Source organism: Bufo bufo, chromosome 2, assembly GCF_905171765.1.
Source record: "Bufo bufo chromosome 2, aBufBuf1.1, whole genome shotgun sequence".
Classification (NCBI taxonomy): Eukaryota; Metazoa; Chordata; class Amphibia; order Anura; family Bufonidae; genus Bufo; species Bufo bufo.
This window is the reverse complement of record NC_053390.1, coordinates 121,666,463-121,686,174: the sequence shown is the minus strand read 5'-3', so window position 1 is coordinate 121,686,174 and position 19,712 is coordinate 121,666,463. Positions and strand designations below refer to the sequence as shown.

At 42.5% G+C, this 19,712-nt stretch overlaps 1 protein-coding gene across 2 annotated transcripts in view; it reads right to left on the bottom strand.

The window, feature by feature from the left end:
- Positions 1-19,712, bottom strand: part of RASGRF2 (Ras protein specific guanine nucleotide releasing factor 2) — a 394,559-nt gene that overhangs the window by 68,209 nt on the left and 306,638 nt on the right. For both annotated transcript variants that reach the window (XM_040421496.1, XM_040421497.1), the window contains exons 15-16: positions 18,850-19,220; positions 9,423-9,551 (exon numbers count right to left, since the gene is read on the bottom strand). In XM_040421496.1, coding sequence (XP_040277430.1) covers positions 9,423-9,551; positions 18,850-19,220 — 500 coding nt within the window. The remainder of the gene's footprint in view (positions 1-9,422; positions 9,552-18,849; positions 19,221-19,712) is intronic.

Genomic DNA, 19,712 nt, shown 5'->3' with positions numbered 1-19,712 from the left:
GGTTGTAGTCAATGGAGTATATTCAGACCATGGTCTTGTTACCAGTGGGGTACCTCAGGGATCTGTTCTGGGACCCATATTGCTTAATTTCTTTATCAGAGAAATTGCAGAAGGCCTCGATGGTAAGGTGTGTCTTTTTGCTGATGACACAAAGATTTGTAACACGGTTGATGTTCCTGGAGGGATACACCAAATGGAAAAGGATTTAGGAAAACTAGAGGAATGGTCAAAAATCTGGCAACTAAAATTTTATGTTGATAAGTGCAAGATAATGCACCTGGGGCGTAAAAACCCAAGAGCAGAATATAAAATCAGTGATACACTCCTAACCTCAGTATCTGAGGAAAGGGATTTAGGGGTCATTATTTCAGAAGACTTAAAGGTAGGCAGACAATGTCATAGAGCAGCAGGAAATGCTAGCAGAATTCTTAGGTGTATAGGGAGAGGCATTACCAGTAGAAAGAGGGAGGTGCTCATGCCGCTCTACAGAGCACTAGTGAGACCTCATTTGGAGTATTGTGCTCAGTACTGGAGACCATATCTCCAGAAGGATATTGATACTTTGGAGAGAGTTCAGAGAAGAGCTACTAAACTGGTACATGGATTGCAGGATAAAACTTACCAGGAAAGATTAAAGGACCTTAACATGTATAGCTTGGAAGCAAGACGAGACAGAGGGGATATGATAGAAACTTTTAAATACATAAAAGGGAATCAACAAGGTAAAAGAGGAGAGAATATTTAAAAGAAGAAAAACTGCTACAAGAGGACATAGTTTTAAATTAGAGGGGCAAAGGTTTAAAAGTAATATCAGGAAGTATTAGGATTAGTGGATGCATGGAATAGCCTTCCTGCAGAAGTGGTAGCTGCAAATACAGTGAAGGAGTTTAAGCATGCATGGGATAGGCATAAGGCCATCCTTCATATAAGATAGGGCCAGGGGCTATTCATAGTATTCAGTATATTGGGCAGACTAGATGGGCCGAATGGTTCTTATCTGCCGACACATTCTATGTTTCTATTACCATGTGATACCAATTTTATAGGGCCCATTAATGTCCAATGCATGGGCTTTTGATTGCAGTGAGGCGCTTCTCCTTTACATTTTTGAAGTCAAACTATCTTAGTGGACAGACGACAGCCATGTGCCCCTGCTTAATGTAAAAGGTGCATGCTTGTCCTGAGTAAGACAGAATGGCGCATGCACAAGGAGAGAAAGAAACCCACTACAGTAAGAATGGAGAGAAAAGAGGATGATTGTGTGTGTCAACCAGAAAGAAGGTAAACAAGTGGAGGGCGTAACCAAGGGCAGTTAAAAACAAACCAACTAGATGGGGTAGATGCAGGGCCCTACATAGATCTCAAAGGGCCCACATAGCAAAACGTAGTATACGCCCCACTCAGTTCCCCAGTACACGTGCGTCAATTACTCCCAAGCAATGCAGAATGGAAAAGCGCAACCCCTCAGATTTCTGACAAATTTCCTTTTTTGATTAATTTTAATTTAAAATGCTGTAATAAAAATAAAGTCATCCCTGGCATCACCCACTATTAGAAAAGTGGAACAGGTAACGCATATACACTCACCTAAAGAATTATTAGGAACACCAGTTCTATTTCTCATTAATGCAATTATCTAGTCAACCAATCACATGGCAGTTGCTTCAATGCATTTAGGGGGGTGGTCCTGGTCAAGACAATCTCCTGAACTCCAAACTGAATGTCAGAATGGGAAAGAAAGGTGATTTAAGCAATTTTGAGCGTGGCATGGTTGTTGGTGCCAGACGGGCCGGTCTGAGTATTTCACAATCTGCTCAGTTACTGGGATTTTCACGCACAATCATTTCTAGGGTTTACAAAGAATGGTGTGAACAGGGAAAAACATCCAGTATGCGGCAGTCCTGTGGGCAAAAATGCCTTGTGGATGCTAGAGGTCAGAGGAGAATGGGCCGACTGATTCAAGCTGATAGAAGAGCATCGTTGACTGAAATAACCACTCGTTACAACCGAGGTATGCAGCAAAGCATTTGTGAAGCCACAACACGCACAACCTTGAGGTGGATGGGCTACAACAGCAGAAGACCCCACCGGGTACCACTCATCTCCACTACAAATAGGAAAAAGAGGCTACAATTTGCACGAAATCACCAAAATTGGACTGTTGAAGACTGGAAAAATGTTGCCTGGTCTGATGAGTCTCGATTTCTGTTGAGACATTCAAATGGTGAATATGTGTTCGCCCACCATGGGGACTATATATACCCGGCTAGGAAGCTGTTTGTCATTACGCCTTGAAAAAGCTGACGGCGAAACGCGCGTCGGGGCACGGACTGTCAGTGCTGTGGTAGAGATCTTGGTCAGTATGCCTCCTCATTTATGTTATTATTTGTTTAGATTATTTGATGTGAGTATCAGGTCCTTTCAGTCTAGGGTCCACTGTTGACCTTTGGTAATATATTATAGACAGGACTAAACTCTGTGTTAGGCACTGACTAATCTCATTGCTGTAAAGTAATTTAGCACTTGCACTTTACGCATATCTATTGTAACTACCACACATCTGCGATCTGTATGGCATTTTAAGTGTTCTTAAATGTCTGTGTGGCCAGTGGTCACAACTTTATTTTGTACCAATAAAAACATCTGTGATTTTGTATAAAATTTTGTTGCTTGAGTTGTGATTTGGAACCTATAGATCCATATATCTTTTATTGGTTATGTAATGAGTGATTATGGATCACTTACTTGTTTGAAATAGGGAAACAGTGTTGGTTTATCTATTCAAATGGTAGAGTCCGAATTTGGCGTAAACAGAATGAGAACATGTATCCATCCTCTGATGGCTACTTCCAGCAGGATAATGCACCATGTCACAAAGCTCGAATCATTTCAAATTGGTTTCTTGAACATGACAATGAGTTCACTGTACTAAAATGGCCCCCACAGTCACCAGATCTCAACCCAATAGAGCATCTTTGGGATGTGGTGGAACGGGAGCTTCATGCCCTGGATGTGCATCCCTCAAATCTCCATCAACTGCAAGATGCTATCCTATCAATATGGGCCAACATTTCTAAAGAATGCTATCAGCACCTTGTTGAATCAATGCCACGTAGAATTAAAGAGGACCTTTCACCTGTATAAACTGTGTGAACCAAGTATGCTGCCATATAGAGCGGCGCCCAGGGATCTCACTGCACTTACTATTATCCCCGGGCGCCGCTCCGTTCTCCCGTTATAGGCTCCGGTACCTTTGCTTCTTAAGTTATAGTAGGCGGGTCTTCTCTTGTCCTGTGGGCGTCTCCTTCTCCTAGGCTGTAGCGCTGGCCAATCGCAGCGCACAGCTCACAGCCTGGGAGGTTTTTTTCTCCCAGGCTGTGAGCTGTGCGCTGCGATTGGCCAGCGCTGCAGCCTAGGAGAAGGAGACGCCCACAGGACAAGAGAAGACCCGCCTACTATAACTTAAGAAGCAAAGGTACCGGAGCCTATAACGGGAGAACGGAGCGGCGCCCGGGGATAATAGTAGGTGCAGTGAGATCCCCGGGCGCCGCTCTATATGGCAGCATACTCAGTTAACATCGTTTATACAGGTGAAATGTCCTCTTTAAGGCAGTTCTGAAGGCAAAAGGGGGTCCAACACCGTATTAGTATGGTGTTCCCAATAATTCTTTAGGTGAGTGTATATGGCACTCATTCTGAAGACAACAGACAACTGCGATAAATACATTGATAAATCTCCTGCCTTCCTTTTATCACAAAGCTGGCTGCCTGCCTGCAGCCACCACTAGGGGGAGCTAAGTGCACAGGAATTTCTGCAACTACCACAGATTAAAATGGAAGCTGTATTCATCTCCCCCTAGTGGTGGCTGCATGAAAACAAAATGTTTTCACATTGGAAAGAGAAGGATGAATTCAGCCCTGGGCCCTGAAGCAGTCGTGTAGTCTGCCTCATATAAAGGTATGCCAATGGGTAAATGGGGAGCCTAGCCATTTTGGGAACTTGCATTCACAAAGTATCACTAGCTAGGAAAAGCTAAGCACACACACTGCTGCCAATGATCATGAAGATCTGCATACCAAGACTCCCTGTATCTCTGCTTGCTGATGCTGGAAAGCTTTGATGCTTTATGACAAGGACCTCACACTGCGTTGAAGGGCAGGAGGTCTACACAGTAATCATGCAGAGGCCTCTTTGCTGTCAGGGTCTACCCCTGGTGTAAGGGATTTTGTGTACCGTTAGAGTAGGGTTGCCACCTTTTCTTCAAGCCAAGCCCGAACACTTTAGCACCTTGCGGCAATTTTTTGGTAAAGTATATGCACATATACTGAGCCTAGGGTGACGGGAGGACACTAGTTTGTGTCCTCCCCTTATCCTAAGACGAACTATGCGGAAAAGCATTAACCCCATAGTTCTCCTTTAGCTTTCGGCATTAAACCAAAAGTCCCATTTTCGGACGATATGTTTCGGCGGACGATATATCGGTGCACCGTAGTCGATACAATTTTTTTGGTATATAATACGAGTACCAGAATATTTTTTACGGGTACTCGCTGATACCAAGTACCGATACTGGTGCTTTTGTACCATAACTATCAGGAAGGCGTGCGGCGGATCATGACCCATCGCCTGGCTTCCTGCTTTCCCGTGAAGACGGTGTTCAAGTAAAAGAACACCGGCTTCAGAGGCAACCTAGCTGCCTGACCAATCAAGAAGAGAAGCGGTGAGTCATGATTTCAATCTGCTTCGTGATTGGCTAGGAAGCCGGATTCACTTTTTTGTAGGCAGCGTACCTTCCTGACCAATTAGGAGGCCGGGATGCGAGTCATGACATACTGCCCAGCTTGCTGATTGGTTAGGGAGCCAGGCTGCCTAGCAACAAGTGAAGCAGGCTTCCTAGCCAATCAGGAAGCCAGGAGGCGGATGATAACCCAACTCCCGGCTTCCTGATTGGAAAGGAAGTCGGCTGTATGCTCCCTTTGCGCTGCCAGTCAGAGGGAGATCTCCCTTCGACCGGAAGTTCCAATATCGGGGAAGGTATCGGAGCATTTGGGCGAGTACAAGTACTCGCCCAAATACTCTGTATCGGCAGCAATATTAGTATCGGTACATCTATAGTGCAAATCCATTTTATCGATAGTTGTCATTGAAACGACAAGAGCATTTCTGGGCCTGATGAAGGGGACCCTGCACGGCCCCAAAAGCACTTGGCGATTGGACGACAACTATCAATAAAATAGATTTTGCACTAACATGAAATTTGGATGTCTGTATTGGACGATATATATTATTATTGCACATAAAAGATGCCCCCACAAAACATGTCACTGATTACCTGTGACATTTTTTTATGGGGGCATGTTTTATGTGCAATACTAACAAGTGCCGTGCCCGCCCCCCCTTCCAATAATATTTTTTATTAAACACTTAAAATGTTTTAAATACCTTTTTTACTGACTCCCAGACGAAAAGAAGAAGAAACTGCTGGAGCAGCTCCACGCGCAGGCTGCCGGAGAAGGATTTCTCCCACGCTCCCTCCCTTCTCTCTCTCTGATGTCACTTCCTCTAACTTACTCACTAGCAGAGAGAAGGAGAGGGAGGGAGTGTCTGAAGACAGCGCCGCCCTGCTGGCATCACTCACAGGCTCAGCTGATCGCCGCGCCGCCAGCTGTCAGGTGAGGGCCAACTAGCAAGTCTGCAGTTTGAAATGAATCCTGTGCCCGGGTCTGAGAAAGGCTTGAACCCGGGCACAGGATTACAAACCCGGACTATCCGGGTCAATCCCGTACGGGTGGCAACCCTACATTAGAGGGGTGCAATCAGGTTTGACCATTGACCCCATAATAGTTCAAATGAGAATTTGTGTTACGGCTGTAACTATGTGAATCTCTAAATGTTGAAGGCAGATCTGGTTATTATATTAGTTAAAGTGCTGTAGTGATAAGAGGAGCTTTGCTGGGCCGCATCAATAACTCTTCATTGCTGACAATGGATCCCTCTATATCTGGAATACCTAGTCTATGGGAAGTTTCCATGGCAACATACTTTATAAACAGCCTTTGTCTAGAAATATTTTTCTTTCATTGTCGGCTTTTGTTACCATGGCATAAAAAACTTCTCTCCATCTGCGGATCTCCTCACTTAATATACAGTAGATAAGGAATTTATCTAAAAGTAATTATTGGTTTCTTTAAAACCAAGCCATATCCCAACGCAATGGCATATGACCATGAATCCCCCCCCCCCTCCTTAAATGACACATGATGCTAATTAGGATACCTTATGAGAAAAAGTCGGAAGTCCGGTTAATGCAGAAAAAAAGGGAGCAAACAGGCTCCAGATAAGTAAAAAAATATATAATTTAAGATATCAAAATATAGGGTCTCAGAAAATCAGAGTGACAGAAGCTGCAATGAAATCTCCAAGAAATGACACAGGAAGGCAACATCTGTCCTGTGTTTTACTCCATCATCAGAATACACACCAGCGCCATATCTATAAATATAGCAGAGAAATTATCTATCCAATTAGCAGTTCTTCAGATCACAAAGACAGCTGAACGCTGTGGAGACAGAGTCCAATCAAGGGCACAAATTACAAAGCTTTCCAGGATTAACCACATGATAGCTGTCAAAAATGACAATTTTCTTGTCATAGGCCCTCATTAAGACTATGTGCGCCATGATTTTTTATATTTTTTATCTGCCTTTTCCCTTTAAAAAAAAAAATTAAGGAAAATTGCCAGCCTCACAGAGGATCACAGAAATCAAACAGAAAAATAATGAAAGGATAAGTGTAAGTCATTTAAAGGGATTGGCCCATCTTGGGCATTGATGGCATATCACTCGGATATGCCATCAATGTCAGATAGGAGCAGGTCCCCTATGTAGAGAGTGAGCCCCTAAAGTAAAGGAGAGCACACTGCGTGTGTGCGGTGTGCTCTCTGTTCGTTGCTATAGGAGTTCTGAAAATTGCCAAGGACTCAGCTATTTTTGAAAATCCCATAGCGGTGAATGGAGAGCGCACCGTAAAGCACGGTAACGTCTTCATTCAACGCTATGGGACTGTCGGAAGTAACTGAGCCAAAGCTTGGCTATTTTCAGGACTCCTATAGCGGTGAACGGGTGGTGGCCGCGCATTTCAGGGGTCACATTATGGAGATAGGAGCGGGTTCCATAGTTGGGACTCGCACACACAGGCGCATCGCAATAAATTAGAATATCATCGAAAAGTTCATTTATTTCAGTGATTTAATTCAAAAAGTGAAAGTCATATATATTCTATAGATTCATTACACACAGTGATCTATTTCAAGCGTTTATTTATTTTAATGTTGAGGATTATGGTTTACAGCTAATGAAAACCTAAAAATCTGTATCTCAGAAAATTACAATATTATACAGTGGCATGCAAAAGTTTGGGCAACCTTGGTCAAATGTGAACAGTTAAAGGGGTTGTCTCATCTCAGACATTGGGAGTACATTGCTAGGATATGCCCTCAATATCTAACCCACGCAAACATGGGAGAACATACAAACTCCATGCAGATGTTGTCCTTGGTTGGATTCGAACCTAAGACCCCAGGGCTGCAAGGCCACAGTGCTAACAGCCATCGTGCTGACATTTTGCACTTTATATGGTACTTCTTTAATTATTTTTTTTTATAGAAAAAGAAAAATCTGAACTGTCCCAGCTGAGACAAGGGGGCTAGCTTCATACATGTCACTGATACAAAAGGAGCTGTAGGATGGAGTTACAGAGGTGGCCCATGGCTCTGTTCACCCAATCCAGTGTTGCGGTCCCCAGACCCATCTCCCGGTCTCTCCTCTTCCTGGGGCCCAGAAGCCCAGGTAGCCCTGTCCCTTCATGCAGACTGAGGCCTGCTTGTCAGCTAGACCACACTTGCTGTGTCCGTAGGTGTTCCCTCCAGCTCTTAAAGGGCCAGTACACACGCTCTCATTTTCACCAGCCAACAGCTGGCAACTGCGGGGTAATTAAGGCACCCTCCCCTGTAGAAAAGTGCCTGAGCAATAGGTTCTAGTCCGCTAGTGTCTTGCAAAGGTGTGCTGTTATGCATTTGTTTGCCCATGTACTGACTTCTGCCTGTTTCCTGGATTTGACCTTTCACTGCCTAACCTGACCTCTACCTCTTCTCCATACTCACGCGGACCTGCCTATCCTGACCTCAGACTGTCTTTTGGATTGCATGAACCCTGCCTGCCCTGACTTCAGTCTGTTCCTGACTTTGGTTTCGCCTGGTCCCTCAGTGCTCTTGACTCCCATGGGTCAGAAGTCACTTGAACAGAGACTACTCTGAGAGGTAGTTCCCCTGTAGCGAAGTCCACATGCCTGTATAGGGGTAAAAGGATAAGAACTAGGGGTGGCCACTTTGGAAAAAGCCCTTGGGAATAGCACCAAGCCAAATCTGTTCTAGTCTTTGTGTGTTGGACAGATCTAAATTCCTCTCAGTAAATGAGGGGAATAAAAAAAATAGGAGAGAAAAGGGGCGCACAATAGGGTAGTATGTATATACAGATACAATGATAATATCATAGGAATTGTGAAGGCTCACCTTTTTTGGTTGTGCAAAATTTAGGCACAACTCTATTGAAGGCTTTAGAGTGATGAGACTTGTCTTCCGGAACTGCAGCCGCAGATTGTGAGTTCTTTTTGATGGGATGTCCAGTCCCACAAAAGGAAAAATGGCAATAAGAAAGAAATTCTGCTTCGGCGCAAGTCCACAAATGGAAACGGTCTCACAAGTATGATAGTTCTTCTTTAATGGAAACAACGCGTTTCGGGGAGTGAAACTTCCCCTTCATCAGGTTTCACTCTCCGAAACACGTTGAAACCTGATGAAGGGGAAGTTTCACTCCCCGAAACGCGTTGTTTCCATTAAAGAAGAACTATCATACTTGTGAGACCGTTTCCATTTGTGGACTTGCGCCGAAGCAGAATTTCTTTCTTATTGCCAAATCTGTTCTAGTGGCACAGTGGGTCCACTCCGCCATTAAGGCAGAAGCTCCACTTCCAGGGTGAGAGTGAAATCGAGCCATGAGTAAACTTGTCAAAATTAAAACATAATCGTATGTTTCATTAAATTTACATTTTATCTAGAAATTATGGGAATAGTCCTATCTTTATAATACAGACAAACATTCATTTTATCATGCAGGGTTCAACCAAAATAAGCCAAAACAATTCTTATGAGATAGCTGCCAATTGTCTTAATTTTATGGGAAACATTCCTTCCCAACTCCATTACTAATCTGAAGCAATCCAATACATTCATTGTAATAGATATAGTGCCCCCCCCCTCCATTATTTACAGGCCTGAGTATAGAAATATCTCTTCACACAAAGAAACAAATTGGATTGTGAGTTAATCAGGTTTTATGAAACTTCACAGGCAAATTGATATTACCTCCTGCCGGACGGTATCGGAGATGCCGTGGAGATGACGGAGATCGACAGGGAGAATTCTCGGCTGTGTCCGTAGAAGCATTACTCTCAGTAATGGTCCTATCTAGCGACACGGATTCCAAAACAGCAGCTGTAATAATATTCAGAATTACAATATTAGATGCACATCTTTCAGAATGTCTCATTTACCATTAACGATCAAACAATAAAACATACCTGTAGAATAATGATCACAAGTTAAAGGAAAAGTGTCATCAGAAAAGTACCAATTGTTTAAATCAAGTTTTATATCAAACATATAAAAAAAAATGTTTTTTATTAAATGCAATTAATCATGTCATTTATATTTTAATAAAATACTAGAAGATAGCAGCTTCTTTTTCACAGTGGCCACTATTGGCCCCCATACACATTACAGTATAGTTAGTGCAACCCAATGTTTTCGTCAGGGCTGGTCAACAATTTGTTTTGTATGGGGAGCTCCCAACTCTCCCGAACAGCTGATGTCAGTGAGAGAAGGATCAGGTGCATGGAATTTAATGCCTGATCCTATTGTTCTGTTGGGAGATAATGTTTGACAGCACCTTTCTCATTTCTTAACATTAAAAACATGGTCAACAGAGCATGCTTAAGGGAGAGTCAGGAGAGAAAGCTGCCGGCAGAGTCAGTGTTTGGCTGACAGCTACTGAAGCTATATGGACAACTTAAAGGTGTTTCCAGGATTGGGTATTCTCTATCCTCAGGATAGGTTATCAATATCACATTGGTGTGGGTCTGACGCACACTCGACAATCAGTTGTTTTAAGCCTTTAAACAGGGTGACAATCTCTGTTCTGTAGAGATCACTTTTTAGCAGTCATCTTACTCTAATCCTGTTTTTCATGCATCATTTCTGCATTCAGGAAAAATTGCAGCATGTTCTCTATTCTGCATTTATAACGCAGCTCTGGTTCCATAGAAGTCAATGGGGCTTTGGTGAAAAACGGATTGCATCCGTTAATTTTGGTATTAGATAGCATATCCCCTCTTCTCTTTTTTGTCAGGCAAGTTTATTTGCATACATTTGGCTTTCTGGGAAAGATATTCAAATTAGCTTTTCAAAACAGAAAACAATACTAATCTTTTCCGCCTTCCTGTCTTTTAAACATGTGTATGTAGCAAAGCGAGAAATAGCTAAGCCAGTCTCATATCTGTAACCAGCTCTTTCAGAACAAAACCCCTTTATCAGAGTAAAGCAGATGAGAAAAAAATTTCAGTGGGTACTAGTTCTATTATGGAGACCAGTTGATATATGTGATGACTATTGTAGGCTAGACAACGCTACATTTGAATTGTGGGGAAAATATATGCATGTCCAACATCTGCTGGCATCAGATAGGTTTAGGAAAGCTACTTTGAATATCGTTCCCAGAAATCCAGAGGGGCATCGCCAGGCCAACAATACAGTGCACATGTACTTGGCCTACTAGGGGCTTTCCATAATGAAAAAGAGTACCCCTTACACAATGCATATATATTGTTGAGGACCACACATTTGTTTACTAGCCTCTCTCTCTCTGGTTCTGGACGAATGGATTAATGCCTGAACATAAAACTGACCAAATTTTGCCAGGTTCGCTCATCTCTAGTACCCCCTCCTCCCTGCACAATGACCTATGCACACTTTAACAGCAGGTTTAGAAAAATCTCCCATAACAACACCTTTACCTTAAAGAGGACCTGTCACCACTCCTGACATGCCTGTTTTAATAGCTTCATGCATTCTCCATTTAATAACAATTCTGGAGCATCTGTCCTTATGTCTGTATGTTGTGCCATTCCTTTATTATTTAAACTATAAGGTATGAATGAATTGCTAGCAGTCTGCAGTAAGGAGACAGAGGGGTCGCAACAAGTTGGGGGTGTGTACCTGCCCAGTCTAAAAATAGCAACACTGATTGGATACAGTGAGTCTGTACAGGTACACCCCCCAACTGGTTACCTCCCCTCTGTACCCTTACTGCAGACTGCTAGGAATTTATTCATAACTTCTAGTAGAAATATTAGAGGAATGGGACAACATAGAGCCATAAGAATAGATGTTCCAGAATTGTTATTACACAGGGAATACATGAAGTTATTAAAACAGGCATGTCAGGAGTGGTGAAAGGTCCTCTTTAAGGGATGTCTATCTTCTCCTATATATAAATGTCTGATGACAGCATTTGTAGGGATCCAGTCACTTAGGCTACTTTCACACTGGCGTTTTGGATTTCTGTTTGTGAGATCCGTTCAGGGTCCTCACAGGCGGTCCAACACGGATCAGTTTTGCCCTTATGCATTCTGAATGGAAAAGGATCCGCTCAGAATGCATAGGTTTGCCTCCGTTCCGTCTCCATTCTCTTTGCAAGCAGGGTTTTGGTGTCCATCTGACGAAACTGAGCCAAACGGATCCGTTCTGACACACAATGTAAGTGAATGGGGGTGGATCCGTTTTCTATGGAACAATAGAAAACGGATACGTCCTCTATTGACTTTCAATGGTGTTCAAGATAGATCCGTCATGGCTATGTTAAAGATAATACAAACGGATCCGTTCTGAACGGATGCAGACGTTTGTATTATCTGAACGGATCCGCACCAAACGCGAGTGTGAAAGTAGCCTATGAAATCCATTGATCACAGGGACAAAGGATCCTGCGGGACTCTTCATGGCACCATGGCCTTTGAGCTCAGAGATGCTGCTGGGCTCTCCCTTGACTGCAATGGACACAGGATCCTTCCTTTTAAGTAATCAATGGAGGTCTTGACCTGAACGAAGACTAAGGCCCCATTCACACGTCCGCAATTTCGTTCGGAATTGCGGACCCATTCATTTCTAGGGGGCCGCACGATGTGCGACCCGGCTCCGGAAATGCGGACCCGCACTTCCGTGTCCGCATTTCCGATCCCGAAAAAAATAGAACATGTCCTATTCTTGTCCGCAATTGCAGACAAGAATAGGCATATTCTATTAGTGCCGGAGATGTGCGGTCCACAAAATTCGGAACGCACATTGCCGTGTCAGTGTTTTGCAGATCCGCGGATCCGCAAAACACGCTACGGACATGTGAATGGAGCCATATACTGTATTCTAACGTGTCAGAAAATGTGGTCAAGTGGTCATACACACAACCATATTTTTCTTCAAGGGGATATCCGTTTGCAAAACAGATATCACACTGACCCCATAAAAGTAATTGGGACTAGTCACACAACCATTTTAATTTCTGTGATCTGAAAATCGCATCGTCTTTTTTATGGATGAGAATAGCCTTTTCTATTGATGGGAGTGAGAAAAAACAGAATGCATATGGATCCTATCTGTTTTTCAAGGATCCATTTTTTTTTTTACAGACCAAAAATTAGATATGGCCCAAGCATGAGATTTTCTTTAAATCAGGTTATTTTATTACCTTAGGCTAAAGCAGCATCATTATATTTGCACTAAAGTGGGTGGTGGGGAGTGCTATGTTGGTAGCCAAATGTATCATAATTGTGTCCAGACACTTCAAGGTGTCTGGAAACATTTCCCCTCCACTTTCAGAGACAGAGGGGAATTACTGTACTGAATTGTATTAATGCACAGATGGCCAATGTTACTATATCATATAGGACATATAGCACTATGCCTTTGTAGTTGTCAGGCATAGAATATTCAGAATGTACAAAATATATAATTGCTTTTCATCTATTGTAATACAGAAGGTTGAAAAAATACAGATTCATTATATCTTTTCTTTGTGGCTGCCACTTGATGGTATGAGAGATTCTGTGTATAATGGGGACACCATTTGCTACTGAGGCTTTTCAGTACAGACTTGGTGTTTGTTTCTAGAATCATCCTCTGGACTATAGCACAGGCAGTAAGGAACTGAGATCTCACTTTTTACTGTATATGGACACCTTTGGGGCCTTTTATTTATTGCATTCTATTTATTCTGGGCTAAAATTACTTTTTTAATTAAAACATTCCCCTTATGGGAATAAAAGGTTAAGAAACAAGAAGAAACCAATGTGGATAAATAAAACTGTAAAGAAGGCAATAAATGACAAAAAGAAAGCATTTAAAATCACTAAAACAGGAGGGTTGCGAGGAAGCACTGAAAAACTATAAGGAAAAAAATAGAATATGTAAAAAACAATTGAAAGCCGCCAAACTAGAGACGGAGAGATTAATTGCCAAAGAGAGCACAACTAACCCTAAAATGTTCTTCAATTATATAAATTGTAAAAAGTATAAATCTGAGGGTGTCGGCCCTCTAAGAAGCAATGAGGGGGGAGTTGCAGAGAGCGCGACGAGGAGAAAGCAAAGCTATTAAATATTTTTTTCTCAACTGTATTCACTGAGGAAAATAAACTGTCAGATGAAATGCAGAATGTAAAAGTAAATTCCCCATTAAAAGTGCCCTCTGTCTGACCCAGGAAGAAGTACAACAGCGACTTAAAAAGATTAAAATAGACAAATAGCCAGGGCCAGATGGTATACGCCCCCCGTATCCTAAGAGAATTAAGTAATGTCATAGCCAGACCCTTATTTCTGATATTTACAGACTCTATACTGACAGGGAGTGTTCCACAGGATTGGCACATAGCAAATGTGGTGCCAATATTCAAAAAGGGTGCAAAAACAGACCCTGGAAACTATAGGCCGGTAAGTTTAACATCTGTTGTGGGTAAACTGTTGGAAGGTTTTCTAAGAGATGCTATCTTGGAGGATCTCAATGAAAACAAGCAAATAACATCATATCAGCATTACTTCATGAGGGATCGGTCATGTCAAACTAATTTAATCAGTTTCTATGAGGAGGTAAGTTCTAGACTTGACAGCGGCGAATCAATGGATGTCGTATATCTGGACTTCTCCAAAGCATTTGACACTGTACCACATAAAAGGTTAGTATATAAAATGAGAATACTCGGACTGGGGGAAAATGTCTGTATGTGGGTAAATAACTGGCTCAATGATAGAAAACAGAGGGTGGTTATTAATGGTACACACTCAGATTGGGTCACTGTCACTAGTGGGGTACCTCAGGGGTCAGTATTGGGCCCTATTCTCTTCAATATATTTATTATGATCTTGTAGAAGGCTTGCACAGTAAAATATAATTTTTTGCAGATTACACTAAACTGTGTAAAGTAATTAACACTGAAGAGGACAGTATACTGCTACAGAGGGATCTGGATAGATTGGAGGCTTGGGCAGATAAGTGGCTGATGAGGTTTAACACTGACAAATGTAAGGTTATACACATGGGAAGGAATAATGCAAGTCACCCGTACATACTAAATGATAAAACACTGTGTAACACTGACATGGGAAAGGACCTAGGAATTTTAATAAACAGCAAACTAAGCTGTAGAAACCAGCGTCAGGCAGCTGCTGCCAAGGCCAATAAGATAATGGGTTGCATCAAAAGGGGCATAGATGCCGTGATGAGAACATAGTCCTACCACTTTACAAATCATTAGTCAGACCACACATGGAGTACTGTGTACAGTTCTGGGCTCCTGTGAACAAGGCAGACATAGCAGAGCTGGAGAAGGTCCACAGGAGGGCAACTAAAGTAATAACTGGAATGGGGCAACTACAGTACCCTGAAAGATTAGCAAAATTAGGGTTATTCACTTTAGAAAAAATACGACTGAGGGGAGATCTAATTACTATGTATAAATATATCAGGGGTCAGTACAGAGATCTCTCCCATCATCTATTTATCCCCAGGACACTGACTGTGACGAGGGGACATCCTCTGCGTCTGGAGGAAAGAAGGTTTGTACCCAAACATAGAAGAGGATTCTTTATGGTAAGAGCAGTGAGACTATGGAACTCTCTGCCTGAGGAGGGGGTGATGGTGAGTACAATAAAAGAATTCAAGAGGGGCCTGGATGCATTTCTGGAGCGTAATAATATTACAGGCTATGGCTACTAGAGAGGGGTCGTTGATCCAGGGAGTTATTCTGATTGCCTGATTGGAGTCGGGAAAGAATTTATTTTCCCTTAAGTGGGGGAAATTGGCTTCTACCTCAGTTTTTTTTTTGCCTTCCTCTGGATCAACTTGCAAGATAATAAGCCGAACTGGATAAACAAATGTCTTTTTTCGGCCTTAGATACTATGTTACTATATGTTACTATGTTCAACAGTTTCTCCTGCATCTTTCCGTGTCAGGGTATCTGCAGAGTATTGCTTCTCCTTCCCACCAAATCAGTCAGAGCACTACTCTGGAAATGTAATCTGTAGCCTTATCTTTGTTTTACTTACAGCACACAAACATCCATTTAAAGGGAATCTGTTACCTAGTTTTACCCTATAGAGCTGCAGCCATGCACGGATAGATCTCTGCTAGCATGTCCGCAATATACCTGTCCCATAGGGCTGTGTGGTTTTATTTCGCTTAAATTTTTTTTTTATTGATATCTAAATTACGCAAGTAAGGTGCCCAAGGCGTGGTTACTTACGGTTAAGGAGCCCAGCACCGCCTGCATCCAGGAATCTCCTCCTTGCTCACGAAGTTACAGTGCCGTAATCTCGCGATGCGCAAGCTGGCGCATGCGCAGTGCCGGCAAAGTGTTTGTTCCCTTTGCTGGCATCAGCTTCAGTGAACGAACTGCGCATGCGCCAGCTTATGCATCGCGAGATTACGGCACTAACTTTGTGAGCAAGGAGGAGATTCCTGGATGCAGGCGGTGCTGGGCTCCTTAGCCGTAAGTAACCACGCCTTGGGCACCTTACTTGGCTAATTTACATATCAATAAAATAATTTTTTAAGCAAAATAAAACTACACAGCCCTATGGGACAGGTATATTGCGGACATGCTAGCAGAGATCTATCCGTGCATGTCCGCAGCTCTATAGGGTAAAACTAGGTGACAGATTCCCTTTAAGCCAGAATCAGAGTGATAAGAATTTAGCTTTTTAGCTTACAGTAAATGAGGGCTTAAAAGCGGTTATAAAAGTAAAGGTAAGGTCTACATAATGCAACCTTCAGAGCAGAACTCTTGACGGATTCAATGAGGTAAAGCAATAGTCTGCAGATGCATTGAAATTAAAAACTGTGGAAAAAAAACCTGTTAATTATTTTTATAAAGACTAATAGAAAAAGGATTTTAGCTCAGAAAAGTAGAATGAAATAATACTTTTTAAAAGAAAGTCCAATAGTAATTTGCACATAAATAAAGTTTGTGTTGTTCTCAGTATTTGGTATTCTATGGTCTAAAAAATGATTTAAATACATTATGAATATTTTATTACAAGAAGAAATATTATTTGCTATACAGGATTGATTACATCGGTAATGCTCTGTTCACATCTGTACCGAGGCTGCATTACAGATTCCATCATATTTAATAGAAAGAATAGCGCAGCATGCAACATAATCCACTATAAGGCTACTTTCACTTTGCGTTGCTAATTCCGGTATTCAGCTCCGGCAGCGGATCCTAATACCGGAATTAAAAGGATCCGTTTAGATTTTGCACATCGGGATGCATCCGTTCCATTGGGATGCGGTTGTGTGAAATCAAAATGGAAAAAAACTAATCGGCACTAAATACATTGCAGATCATTGAGTTTTTTAGGCTCCGTCACCATTGACTTACATTGTTTTAATTTTTTTAAAATTTTTATGACCGGACACAAAACTACAGCTTGCAGCGGTTTTGTGTCCGGTCACAAAACAGAATGCCGTCGGAACAGAAGACATCCTGATGCATCCTGAACAGATCTCTTTCCATTCCGAATGCATGAGGACTAAAAGCAAACATTTTTTGCTCCGGCAGAAGATCTCAATACCGGAAAACAACAACCCAAGTGTGAAAGTAGCCTACGTCACAGGAACCATCAAGTGCTGTTGTTGTCCATTGTCTGATGGATCCAGCACTGCATTGTGGTTTTTGCTTATAATGGGCAACACAACATGGATGTTAACAGAGCCTAGTGCATGATGGCTTTAATAACTTTAAAGGGATTTCCATGACTCAGATTTTGATAAACTATCCACAGATCAGCTGTAGCGCACCCATGAGCGCTGCAGCGTCCTCACAGCTTACCAAGTACAGTGCCGTCCATTAGATGGCAGCTGTGCATGGTATTGCAGCTCAGCCCCATGAATGGGACTGCGACTAGGCCATGTGATGTCACTGGCCTACATAGAGGTTGCAGTCCTCACCGGAGAGAGCTGCGGCCTCCTCAAACAGCTGATTGGTGGGGGTCTCTGGTGTCGGACCCCAGCCAGTCAGATATTGATATCCTAAAGATATGTCTTCAGTATCTGAATCTCTTAAAACCCCTTTATTAATACCTATCCTGAAGATATTCAGAGAACCTCTTTAAAACTCTGCAATGTGCTTTTCCTCTCTTAATCTTCCTGGAAATGGACAAATAAATTATCAGTTGGTTATCATTGTCAGGCTTTCACACTAAAGTCAATATTGTGTGTGGAGGGAACAAGACAATGGTAGTCTGTACTCAGCAAACAGAGAACCAAAGGCTTAGGCCCCATTCACACGTCCGCAATTTCGCTCCGCATTTTGCGGAACGGAATTGCAGACCCATTCATTTCTATGGGGCAGCACAATACGGAATTGCGGACCCGCACTTCCGGGCTCGCAATTCCGTTCCCGAAAAAATAGAACATGTCCTATTCTTGTCCGCAATTGCGGACAAGAATAGGCATATTCTATTAGTGCCGGAGATGTGCGGTCCGCAAAATGCGGAACACACATTGACGGTGTCCGTGTTTTGCGGACGTGTGAATGGAGCATTATCAAGTATATGCCCCAAGTCATTGACCAAGCTGGCTTGAAAACAAATTAAACCACTAAGTACACTTTAATAGCACTGTACATTAAAACTATTCTAACACAACGGGCAGCAAAGCTGCAAACAATAAATTATGCTGTATACTAAACAATTATGGACCCAATTGAGAGAATACAGACCGGGGTGGACTGGAAACTAAAAGTGGCCCTATGTTGCAGGCGTGTCCAAATTGTCAGAAGGTGGGGCGACATAATTACGCAGGGACATGGCCAGCAATAGCATAGTGTAGAGCAATATACCGCCCAGCTGAACCAAATACCACAGTGCACCACAAAATACTGCCACCTGCGCCACAATATTCAACGGTATCACTGTCCAGAGGACGTTGATACAGTTGAATTCAGGATGGCTGCTGCTGGCCAGGTGTGTAAGCGAGAATCAGATCAGATTATGAACATGGCTGGCGGCCGTGAAGAGGGCGTAGGTGGCCCTCATAGGTATCGGCACACCAGGAAATTTCCTTGTAGGGTCTATGGCCAATCCGCCCCTGATACGGACTATCATCTACAAATGCTTTTGAACGTTTTCTAAACTGTACAGTTCATCTTATTTTATATACTGTATAGTGGGAGAACTTTTTGTTACCTCGGTGAATGCTCCTCCGAAGCTTGTTACACAGATCAATGCGTGGGTTCTCTGAATTCTCATCAATGCATCCAGGGCTTTGTTCCGGTGAGGAGGGTCCTTTACTGAGGTCTAAAGGTACTTTACCAGCGGTGGGTGGTGGAGAGGTTGCAGGGCTGAATACTGAGGTTGGGCTGCTTGCATTGGATGAGGTGGATAAATCTAAAGCCCCAATTCGTGAATTTAACGGGGAGTTTAGAGACAGTTTTCTTGCCCTGACAGGTGATGATGTTCTAGAAAGGGACAATGGAGGTGGAGAAGAAAACTTGCGGCAGAGATGTGGTGACTTCCCATCTAGGTTTTGGCTAGATGCGAAGAACAACTCTAGAGATCTACATTTCAAAAGAAGGAAAGCAAAATACTTGTAACTATACATGTTTATTCAGATTATTTCATGTTCTCATCAGATTGGTTGGTTGATTGGCTCTATTCAGATATTTCTATAAAAATCTTATAAAGACTGGAGACAGATTTACTAATCCAATAGCTGTGGTAAGCCCCAGATTTATCACAGTGGCTGATGGTGGAGGCTAAATTTGCTGAATGGCTACACACTTTATACCAACTATTGTTTGGCTTAGTTCGAGACAGACTTTTACCTTAGACTTAAGGTACCATTTTAAGAAGGAGATTTATCCAAACTAGTGGAAAGGAAAACTGGCTTAGTTGCCCATAGAAATCAGATTGATCTTTTCATTTTCCAACGCAGCTCTTAAAGATGAAAGGTTGAATCAGAGTGATTGCTATGGGCAACTAAGCCAGTTTTACTAAATCTACCCCCTTAAAATGTCATATATTAGGCCATGCCTCGTTTTCAGTAAGCT